This window comes from Cryptomeria japonica, chromosome 1 (assembly GCF_030272615.1).
Source record: "Cryptomeria japonica chromosome 1, Sugi_1.0, whole genome shotgun sequence".
Classification (NCBI taxonomy): domain Eukaryota; kingdom Viridiplantae; phylum Streptophyta; class Pinopsida; order Cupressales; family Cupressaceae; genus Cryptomeria; species Cryptomeria japonica.
This window is the reverse complement of record NC_081405.1, coordinates 323,168,252-323,180,967: the sequence shown is the minus strand read 5'-3', so window position 1 is coordinate 323,180,967 and position 12,716 is coordinate 323,168,252. Positions and strand designations below refer to the sequence as shown.

The 12,716-nt window shown below is 37.8% G+C and overlaps 1 protein-coding gene across 1 annotated transcript in view; it reads right to left on the bottom strand.

Annotated features, from left to right (window-relative positions):
* Positions 1 to 12,716, bottom strand: part of LOC131073166 (rhomboid-like protein 19) — a 146,352-nt gene that overhangs the window by 80,106 nt on the left and 53,530 nt on the right. The window contains exon 3 of the mRNA XM_058009566.2: positions 1,612 to 1,672. Within this exon, the coding sequence (XP_057865549.2) occupies positions 1,612 to 1,672 (61 nt within the window). The remainder of the gene's footprint in view (positions 1 to 1,611; positions 1,673 to 12,716) is intronic.

Genomic DNA, 12,716 nt, shown 5'->3' with positions numbered 1-12,716 from the left:
TCTCAGAATTGGCATGGTTGGATCAAATGTGATAGCCAGAGAATAAAATTTTGATATCTGATATAAACTAAACACCAATGTCTGCAACTGAAATAAAGTAATAAATTTTTTTTTTAACATCTAAATAACCTGTAGAGACCAATTTTGACCTCTGATTGAAGCCAACCATGGAACCTAGAAAATTATTGTTCTTCAAATTCCTGAAGATCTGACAAGGTTTTCATCCTCAAAGTACAATGCTGCACTAAAACTCCACAGAAATTGTAATGATAGAATGAATTGCCTTTCCTAATAATTCCTTTCGTGTTCTTTTCTATCCAACCTTGCTTTTAATTAAAAATTCAAATAATTATATATGAGTTGTCTTTTAATTTAGTACCTTTTCGACAAATTAAATATTTAATTAAATTTAATATTTTAATTATTTTCCACACAATCAGCGAAGTTACAAAAAAATATTAAAATACACCGATTATAACTTTTTATCTCGCCACCAACACTGAAAATGCATATGACAACTGATTATTTGAAACTTGGCACTCACCCAAGATGACAGGTCTCTCCAAGAAGTATGGAGTTTCCAAAAGTGTTGGAATAGACCCCCAAAGGGACATTACACCCTCCATAATGATCAATGATGGAATCAGTGACTTCACCATTTCTAGTCCAGACAATGATACTTAATATCTTCAATTTTCCTCAGTGTTTGCTCTTTAGAGTTCTTGTTCCCTCTTCTTGGCTATATGTAATAGTTTCTTAAACACCATGTGGGTTGTCCCTTGTTGTTTCATACTTCTTTGTTTTTGTTCTTCCCCTTTGTGGGGCCTTTCTAGGTTTCTCTTCCAAGAATTTTCCATTGTGAACTACAGTTCTCTTGAATCCCATTGACCAACTTTTGGTCATCCCTGGACATTAATATAATTTTTTCTTTCTATCTAGAACTGGCCCTTACCCTTCCACTGAGTATATTTAATAGTGGATGTTGATTGCTGCTTAAAACTGCATTTTTTTTCTAGAAAAAACCTATATTCAAATCTTGATAGAGAAATATGTAAAATATATTTTGATTCAGAGAAATGCCTCAATCTGGAAAATTGTTTATATCTCTGGAAATTCCGATTTGTTGATAACACTATGCTCTATGATATATGTGCTCTCTTGATGCAAATTCTGAATTGTATTCACTCATTTATCTATGGAATATCCTGCTGAAACTATTTTTTTCTATAATATATTTTAACTTTTTCCCCCCAAAAAAATTTACCTGTTTTACATACAATCTTTCTCTGTAAATAATTCATATCAGAACTTATTAAGGTACAGAACAACTTTAATATGCTGTATACTAAATTTATTATGATACAAACAACTACAATATATGCTGGACCATATTCAATTGGAAATCATTTCTATACCTTGATTTATACAAAAATGTTCCCGTTGACAAGAAAGAAACATTCATTTAGTTTCAATTTTTCTAGAGGAAAAAAATGGCATCTTGATTACAACGTATTCATATTGCTGTGCTAACCAATTTAAAGAACACAATTAATGAAAAGCTTGAACAGATTCAATAGCATACAGCCAAGTGGTGCTCTAGTAGTAAATTACCCCAAATATTGATTGCTCCAAATAACCTGCAGTTACAAGATTCCATGCAAAAGGCACAGTCCTGCAGAATTAACAAAAGAGTTAGAAGTTTGAGATCCAAATGAGAAGCATTCAAGAGCAAGTGATTCAATATTAGAGAAAACACAAGCGCATTTGTACTTCAAATATTTCATTTGCTATGGGCACTACCATATGTTGAGTATCCTAGTTGCCAATTCTCATTCTTTTGCAATATCAGTGAATTTTACAAAGTTCTATTTAAGTTATTATCCTCAAGTTTCACATAAAACATTCTATTCCTCCACACTTAAATCAACCAATTTAGTAATTGTTATCGGTTGCTTATACTTGAGGCTTTGGGACCAAATACAAAGAATGGGGAGCTAGTAGGCCATAATATGTGTTTTTATTAAAGAGCCTTCTTATTAAGGGTTACAGGAACCACAATAAACATAAAAAGATATGGTTTAAAAAGGGTTGTGAGAAATCATTTAAAGAGCACATTCAGAAAATTCTGAATTTTTGTAGCTTGTATAAGAAGTTTTCTTGTGTTAAAGGCTCTACTATTTTATGATACTCCAACACCATATAGCATTTAGTGTCATGTTACAATTACACAGCTTCACACTTAAAGAGCATCATTCAGACACGTCACTGCTATTCCACCTGAAATTGTTATAGGAAGTGTTTAAGCATAAAAGCACAGAATTGCCATTTAGTCCATCTACAAGTGGGAACCCATGCATGTGATACCTTAAATTAAGCATCACATATATATGCCATTTAATCATCCTCAACTTAAGTATTGTTAGTGTATTATGAAAAAGCATCCCTATAGCCCTGGGTGACATCTCAAGGACTTGGCAAGTTGGAAGGGATCCCATACCTGTCCCTTTTTGCTAAGTTTTGGGAACACCCTCTTTTTTGGGTCTTTTTGGTGACTCCTTGGCATCCTCTAGACATCCCAACATCCATTGGCCAACCTAGGGACTTCACTACATCCCACACATCAAATGCACAAATAGCTTTGAAAAATAAAAAGATTCTAAAACAAATAACATCCTAAATGAGGACCACCAAGGCTACCCCACCGAAGAAAAACGTATTCCACAGAACCTCCAAGATGGGTGAGCACAAGGAAATGTGCTCAAGAACAGCAATTTTTTCCCCAAAATTTAGGGACTTGTGGCAGATTTACGAGAGACGGCTATTAAAAATATATCAAAAAATTAAATTTTGAAAAATTAATTACAAAGACTACTAAAAGAAATTGCAATTTCTTATTTTCATAAAGAATGTGTGTAAAACAAGCTGAAACTTAAACAAAGTTGTACTCATGTATGAGATTTTGAATTACGGGCAACAAAATCTTAATATGTCTTCACCCCTATCTTGAGTGGTGCTGTGACCTTTTTCACACATCACCCCATTGCAAATGGGGACCCCTTGTTTTTGCTTTTTAGGGTTTTTCCTTGGAGTCGCAATAGCTAATCACCAATCTTTTTGCAATGAGGATTTAGAGTTTTTGATGGTCATCTAATTCAATTAAGGAAATCATCCTCAGAATTGTGTCTGGATGTCGCAGAAGTGCTTAGATGGTCCGAAGGACAAAGATTGCAATTGCTTAGGGTCAATTCTGACACCTTCCTACCTTTTAGGGATTCTGTTTTTTTGTTTTTTGCTTTTTTTTTATTTTTGGCACTTTGGGACAAATCCGAGAAGAAGCTTTTTTGGCCTCCTTTTTTGCTTTTTTCAGCTTGTTTGAAAGTTGACCTAGGATTGGGTCGCTCAGGTCATGGCAACAAGGTTCCTATCTTCGAAATCAAAAATTGGTGTCTCCAAGTACAAAAAGCAAGGGAAAATCTCCAGACGGGGTGTTCATCCAGATGTTCCAGACAAACATAAATTGTTGAGCGAGAAAATTCATCCAAGTGTCCATGACAATAGAGACGACCATGTCTCAAGCCAGTTCAAAGTTTACCATCAATGGAGTTGGCCATGTCCAAGAAAATGTCCGACCTATGAGCAAGTCCGCTCAAGGTAGGAGTTTCCAACATCCAAACCATCATGAAGTCCGCTCAACGTAGGAGTTTGCAACCTCCAAGCCATCATGAAGTCCGCTCAAGTTAGGAGTTTCCAACGTCCAAACCATGTTCAAGTCCGCCATCCTCAAGCAAGGGAAATGTCCAAGACAGTGCAAAGTCTGCCAAGGGAAAAATTCAGAAAATTGGCTAAGTACTGATACCTTGGGGAGAAAAATTCAGAAAGTTGGTTAAGTATTGATACCTTGAAAAAAAAAAAATTTGAAAATTTGGTAAATCCGCCCAAGGGGAGTTGGCCATGTCCAAACCATGTCAAAGTCCACCCCCCCCCCCCCCCCCCAAAAGGAATGGCTTATGCCATGTAAAGTCTGCTCATGATGGCATGAAACATTCAAACTCCGCCCAACATTTGGTAAGGATGGCATGGAAAATGTGAAGACCGCCATGCTATAAATTCAAAATGTCCAAACAATGCTCAACTCCGTCAAGGCCAAAATCAAGAAATGTCCAACCTATCATCAAGTCCGCCAAGAGAAGTTAGCAAAATGGCTTGCCAATGGTGAAGTCTGCCCAAGGTTTAAGTATGGATGGCATGACAAAGTAGCAAATCTACCTTGACACTTCGAAGAAATTGGCATGATCAAGTGCAAAGTCCGCCCTACATGAAGGCACATGAAGTTCGCCGAAGGGTTAGAAATGGCATGGAAACACTTAAACTCTGCCCATGAAGGAGAAAGAATGTCCTAAGGCCACATGAAATCCGCCATCTTGAAGTTGGAAATAGCATGACCCCACATGAGCTCCGCCAAGGTCATGAAAAGAATATCCTAGCACATGGAAAACTCTACCATCAAAAGATTTGACCAGGTTTGGAAGTCAGAAAAATTTATCCAACAATTAGAATTATTTTTCAAATTTGCCCAACACAAAGAAAATTTCCTAAAAACATGGACAAGATAAAGACAAGGTGTGAAGTGGCACCATGGGACAAAAATAGAAACATTCTTTTGAAGTCTTTTGAAGGGATTAAGTTGCCATTTTAAGGAAGATGAGAAGGAGACCAGGTTCGATGAACCCATAAAAGTATGTAAAGATGCTAAAAAGGATCAAACTTCTCAAACTTATATCAATTTCAACTTGCCATTTTCTTTCTCAAGTTTGAAAGTTGAAAGGTCTCTCTCTCCAAGTGCAAGAAAGGAAAGGAATTTCTAAAGTCCGACCCAAGTGTTGGAATTTGCCAAGAGGAAACAAAAAAATGGCTAAGTGTGGAATTTTCCACAACAAAAGAGTCAAATTTTGACTGTGTTGGACAGGAAACATGAAGAATGAAGAAGAATAAAGGGGAAAAGTAAAGAGGAAATGAATAAAATCCTTGTCCAAGGATGGATTCCGTCCTAGTTAACACAAGCCAAATTCAGAATCGAAGGCAAATCCACAGGCAAAGTTTGTCCGAGCATAGAGGTGGCCAAAATCTTGGCTAAAATTGAAAGGTCCGCATGAAGGTGTTACAAAATAAAATTGAATAGCCATAACTTGGCTAAGTATAGGAAATACTTCACAGAGAAAATTCCAATTTCCTCCATTGTGGCGAAGGCACAAGGAAATTCTTCTCCAAATTCAAGGCACTTGAAAGAATTTCAAGGCATCTAGAAAGAAAAGTCCTCGAACTTGGTGACAATATAGGAAAGAATTTTGAACTTCATGGGGGATTTCATCTACAATCCCAGACCTATTGAAGTAATCAGGGCAACTTCTTGAGGGATTTCATCTCCTGAAGAATTAAAGACAAACTCCCAATCAAAATCAAATAGTAACAAGAGGAGTATTCCAAACAAATTTCCATACTTAAGACAATTTCTTGACACAAATTGGAGAATTCAGAGGAATAACATCAGTCAAGTTCAAGCAAGAGGAATTTCAAGGCAATCAAGAAAGAAAATTTTAATAACTTCAAGTCCAGACATCTGATCCAAGGGGAGACTTCCAGACCTCAAAGATTCAAATGCAAGTGAGGAGAAGAGATCAAAATCTCGAAAGGAATCCAAGATCAAAGCTAGAAAGCAGCAAGTGCAAAGGATAGAGTCATTGGCAAGGAAAGATATTCCAAGGCAAGTACGTGGAAGAAGAACAGAGGAATCAAGGAGGACATCCAACACACTAAGGTGGCGCCTTGTCATCTTCCAACCAATTAAATTGTTCCAAGTCAACATGTCCAAGTTCAATGAACCTGACTTATCCACAGAGGCTTCTCGAGGGCATACTACACAATGCAACAACCTTCTATTTTATTATTGGTTTATATTTAGCAAGAAGGACAAGTGTCCCCAAATGTGATTTTCTCATTGGTTGAGGGGTAGTTAGTTGTAACAAGCCCTAATTAGAGTTTTATTTTGTAATCTCGGCCGTTGATTTGAAATCAATCCTAGCCATTGAATTGTAATTGAAGAGCATATAAATTGAGCTCACCCCTCATTTGTAAATCATGGGAGCATGTTGCAAAACATGTTGAGATAAGCAAATTGTTGTTTATGACTGCCAAAGTAATAAGTAATGCATTGTTCAAATTGATGGTGATTACTTCTATTATTTTGGAGTTTACATGGTTCTTATCCCTCATCATAGTTTAGATTTTATTTCATGTATGTTAGACAAATGCAAGATCTGATAAGAATTGATTTATGGTGAATCTTCCGCTCATACATTTGATAAACAGATGATTTTTGTTCATTGTGTAAAGTTAGTCTGCGCTTACTTTGTGGATGCTTAACTTCTGTCTGGATAAATATTGTTCGATTTGATGGTAGTTATTCATGACGTGAAAATCATGAGCACATCCCTTGAATATTGCACCCACTTTGTGTAGTTGTCCTAGCGTGGTGAAGCAAAGTGTGATTATTGGTTTCACCTAGTCAATACCGTCCCTTGAATTCTTAGGAATAGATTAGAACGCCTAAACCCTTATTCCTTTTCAATTTCCTTGAAGTCCATTATCCGAGACCCAAACAATAGAGCTTCATTGTCTAGACCTTCATTGTGAATTGAACAAGCCAAGCGTAAGTCCCTTTGTGTATTACCAGCATATCACAACGCCTGTTGAGCTTATCCACATGTCAAGACCAGACAAAAGAAACCTTGGAATAGCCATATGATCTTCTCGCAATCTTAGCATATGCGGTGATTTTGTTCAAGAGAGGATAGAGTGTCTTTGGTATTTTATTCTAATGTTTGGTGAATGATAAAACATACACCAACAAGTGGCAATTGTATCATTGACCAAGACTCCACTTTTAGACATTGTAGGATGATATTTTGCACTGTCCAATGTCTCAATGCTGACCATGCTATGAACAATCAAAGCAAATTCTGGAACTATTTTTGCAGTTGTTTTCAAAAATGATAAAACATGTTTCCGTTCCTCGTCTTTGAAATGATAATTTGTTATTTGCAAAGGAGATGAAAACTCCTTAAATAGAGATTACAAGAGGATCTTTCCATTACAAAAACGATCGAGAATAGAAACACAAAAAACAGAAGGAAACTTCCTAAAAGTAACTAAAGACAAAAGACATAAAAGGAAGTTTCTAAATACTAAATAAATGACTAAGATGACCATTATATCAAAATTACAATATTATTTCAATACCCCCCCTTAATGGCCATTCTACTAACTACCTGTAGTATCCCTTGGCTAATCTGACCCTGTTTCGCTTATCTGAACCCCAAGGAATATTGTCAAACACTTGGCATACAATGTTTGAAGCCGCTGTAGTGAATTCTTTATTTGTCTTCTTTGGGTTTGTAGGCTGCAAATGAAGTTATGGAAAGCTTCTAACAATGCAAAGTTGTTATAGAAATGATATACTAGCTGTTTTAGACCTTTCCACACATATGTAATGACTGAAATTAACTAGTACAGCTAGTTGACATTAAGACAAACACTTGTCATGCATCCCAATGTATACCTACAGCCATTAGGCATTTAAGCAAACAATTGGCATGAAACCTAAGTGGCTGATCAATGTTGAATGTTACCATGAATGTGGAATATGCAAATTATATCTCCATTAAACAAATGCAACCTCCAAGTATTTCATGATATAATCATAATAGAAAATGATGCAATGAAGTAATGATTTTCTAATACAATGACCATAGATAGAAAACCTGGAATTTCAATGGCTGCTTTGATATATTGGTTTGATTCTCCTCATATGCAAATCCCTTGTCAAATATATATAGTTGTTCAACCTTTCTAAATCCCCTTCTATAGAACTCAAACTACTGTAGCGCACTGTTCACGGCACTGTTCATGTGCACTGTTCACGGCACTGTTCATGCACACTGTTCACGACACTGTAGCGCACTGTAGTCTCTTTCAATCTGCAAACAAACTCTGAAATAAACCCTCCAATCAGCTCAATATTGACTTCTGAATGAAGCCAACTCTCACAAGCATAATCAGATGATATTGCACACCCTCTATATGCTGTTACAATGAAGAAGCCACGCTCTCCAATGCCGACAAGCCTTGAATCCTGCAGAAACCCTTGGTATTCTACACTTCAATGCTCCAGAGAAACTTCAATCAAAAACTCCAATCACATAATCAATCCCCCTTCTCTTCTTTTCAAAAGCCTTATATATATTTCCCGTGAAGGTTTGATTTTCTCCAATAAGGCATTAAATCAATTAATGATATTAAATGACATTTAATGATATAATATTTTCACTTTGTCATTTAATATTTCACCTTGGTAAAAGAGCCACAATTAATTAATTAAATGGTCCCCTTTAATGATACTTGGACCCTTACTTAAGTTATAATATAAAATTATATTATAACTTAATAATATAAGCTCAAAACATTAATGTTTATTTAAACTAAATAAACATTAATATCTCCATTAATATTCAACATTTTTGAACGTCGTCTGAACTGGGAGCTGACATGATGAAGCTGCATATGACCATACCCCCTTTACTAAAAATAGCAGGGGTCCATCTCTAACATCCCAAGACTTACTAAAAATAGGAAGTAGAGCAAATGATGTCCGAATGATGCCAAACGAAGACCAAACTGAAGCACTCTGAACACTGGAGATGATACCAATCCTCAAAAGACCCTCTATCCAACACATTAGCCTACGAGGGTCGGGATAATAGGTTAATCTCACAAAATCCAAGTCTGCTAAAATGGGGACATTACAGTCCGCCCCTCCTGAAATTGCTTGTCCCCCAAGCAATATCGACTGCAAAGAAACTCCTCCACCTGGATCCCAAATGAAGACCTGTGTAATGTCCCTGGTATTACCAAGCAACTCCTGTAATGCCCACTCCAAGGGCACAACTAACAAGACCTGCCAAACTAAATCAACCTTAACAGCAGGTGTCACAAGAACATGAACATCAAGTGGAAGCAACTCTGAAAACTGACAATGTTTGCTTCCCAAAACAGGGAACATTAACCGGAACTCGGATGCACACAAAGGATCCCTCAACATACTCGCTAGTGTCCCACATAGTATACCTGGATTCCAAATCCAGGGTAGAAATCTGCCATGTAAACCTCCCTCAGATTTTCGCTGCTCAACACTGATCGCCACTTCACCATGCGAGATGTGGTGAAGCCAACCCATGAGACCTATCCAAACTGCAACACTAACTCTATCATCACCTGGATCCCAGTGCAATCTATACACACATCCATCTGTACTGTGAAGATAGGAGTACCTGGAAACATCGGCTATGCAACATCTCTCCACAACCTCTGCTAAACCCTCATGGATGTGATATCCGACTAAACCATCACGCCCATTGTCACCATAGTCTCTCTGAAGCCATGTATCCAAAGATAGCCTCTGTGTCATAGGAGTAACAATCTCCACCGGATACACATCAGCATGATGGGAAACTGAACACTACTCGAGCAAGTAGCCACCAACAATCAACTGAGTCTGGTACTTGCAACTGCTAGTTCCATCTACTGAAAATGGTAACTCTCCATCCCACAATGGATGGTATAATCCTGAAGCCAATCCACATCGATGCATCATCAAGTCCTCCACGTGTGGATCAAAAGAAAAGTGATGAGCTCTCCTCACTGTGTAGTTGCGATAAAACGCTCCAACCTCGGTCAAAGGCTCATCTCTAACAATACTGGAATCATGAGATGGCTCCAATCTCTGACCCCGAACACTTGATTGGGTAGGGGCTCTGGTATCCCTCTCTGCAAACCCAATCACAAAATCTCTATTAGGAAGCATTGTAGTCAGAGTATCAATAATTACTCCCACACCACGCCTGATGGCGAGAGAACCTCGGATGAGAGTATCCTTGGTGGCGAGTATCCTTGGTGGCTCCAAATGGACCCTCTCGAAACTCAGGACTCTCAAGAAGGTACTCAATAAATGAATCTGTGCAGTAAAAACAATATAAGGCTGAGTCAACCTTATCCTCTAAGACCTGCAGCTGATCACTTTGACTCTGAGAAACAACAAGCTGGCGTCCAAAATCAGCTGCATGGGATGAAGTAACAGATTTGCTTCCAGGAGAGGGAAACAAATCTACATGAGAGCCATACTCCCAACCAGATGACACTATGCGAGTTCCATGTGAAGTGGATGGAGTAACGTCGCGTACTAACACACAACTCTCTGGAGAGTCCACCACTACCACACAAGAGCTATCAACAATCTGACCTGTATCATTTGTCATAGCACTAACCTCGGGAGAACCTGATGCAACAAGTGGTTCTCTGCTACTCTCAACCCAAATACTCATCCCAGCTAAGTCACCTATACTTGCATCAGTGACGGATGTAACCACATCGTCAACATACCCATCACTAAAACCTGTGGGTGTAAACTCATCACCAAGTGATGCTATAGGAAACTCAACTGTATCCACAGATGGTGAAGACTATGCTAAACTCAATGCCACGGTAAGTTCCTCAACCTGTGACTGTGACTCACGAAGGGCTAACTGAGTGCTCTCCAACGAGTCCATAGTCACCTCAAGCTCATGAGTGAGCTCATCAACCTCCTCCTCCTTTCCCTTCAATGCATCATAACAAATGCAATCCCACTCGAAAAGAAAATCCCTATCCGCAAGTAGTTTTAGGTAATTTTGTTTCATCATTCCAATTGCTTCTTGAAGTGCATGTATCTCTGCAAGGGAAAAACCACTATCACCATGCTCATCTGTCAAAGGAGTACTCCAACCATAGGTAGCCAACATCTGACGAGCAACATCAAAATGCTCAATGGTTGTGGCAATCATATTGTCATTCACTTTTAGATGCCCAACCAAATGATGAGGATTCTGTAGCTTATGACCCCCATACAAGTTTTCTGGTTCACAATATGCACTATGATATGAGGCTGATTCGTCATCACTCACTACATGATAAGCAGCATCATGTGTGCTTTCATCCATGCACACCTCAACATCTAAGGTACTGCTGCTTTGTACCTCAAAGGATGGCTCAACTGATAAGGTAGAAGTTGCTGGTATGACAGTATCTTCACACACCTCCACTCTCAAAGTAACTGCATGCCCATCCAAAGCACGATCTTGGGATTCCGTATCAACATATGAATCTTCTAGCTTGTTTTCAAAGGTCTGATCTGGAAAATCAGACTCACCATGACATGAATCCTCCACATACAATGCATCATTAGTACCCAATTTCTGAGTACTTTCATGTGACAATTCAATAGGATCATTTTGCACATGTGAAAACACTGCTGTCTCATGCTCATGCAAAGTTTCATCATCGCTGTCATGAAAATCAGAAGTAGCCTCTATATTAGAAACTTCTTGAGTCACCTCTTGCAAGGATGATGTAGATAAATCATTACCCAAAACTGTGCTAGTGTCTTCTTGAATCAAATCAGCATGTCTATCAAATTCATCATATAAATTTCTGCATACTTCATAGGAATTTGAAGATACCAAATCATTTTGATGAAGAGTTGTATCATCCTTATGTGTAGATTCTCTATCCATTTCATGTGTAAACAATTCATGAGCTATAGTGTGATATTTCTTCCTTGCAAACTCTGTCTTATGGCAAAGACTTGGGTGCAAATCCATGTAACTCATGAAAGGAAGTTCCTTCTTAATTTTTTGAGGAAGAGTGCTATACTCCTTAAACATGCTAATCACTTCTTCTTCTTTGTTTTGTGGTGTTCGACCTTTGCTGGTAGGAAGTGAATTGAATCTTTTAGGCAACCCAAACTTTGAAAGCGTTTGCTCTAAACGCAACAACTCTCGGCTGAGCTTGTATTGTGATTGTTCAAGTTCTTTCAGTGCCTGTTTATCGTTGAACAATGTTGTCATGTAGCCCATTTTCACTACCCAACTGAAAACCAAATCAAAACTGATTTGTACACGGATGATTTTGCAACCAATTGAATGCAACCATCACCCAACAGGTTGGCAGGAAACCGCTTTGATACCACTGTAGTATCCCTTGGCTAATCTGACCCTGTTTCGCTTATTTGAACCCCAAGGAATATTGTCAAACACTTGGCATACAATGTTTGAAGCCGCTGTAGTGAATTCTTTATTTGTCTTCTTTGGGCTTGTAGGCTGCAAATGAAGTTATGGAAAGCTTCTAACAATGCAAAGTTGTTATAGAAATGATATACTAGCTGTTTTAGACCTTTCCACACATATGTAATGACTGAAATTAACTAGTACAGCTAGTTGACATTAAGACAAACACTTGTCATGCATCCCAATGTATACCTACAGCCATTAGGCATTTAAGCAAACAATTGGCATGATACCTAAGTGGCTGATCAATGTTGAATGTTACCATGAATGTGGAATATGCAAATTATATCTCCATTAAACAAATGCAACCTCCAAGTATTTCATGATATAATCATAATAGAAAATGATGCAATGAAGTAATGATTTTCTAATACAATGACCATAGATAGAAAACCTGGAATTTCAATGGCTGCTTTGATATATTGGTTTGATTCTCCTCATATGCAAATCCCTTGTCAAATATATATAGCTGTTCAACCTTTCTAAATCCCCTTCTATAGAACT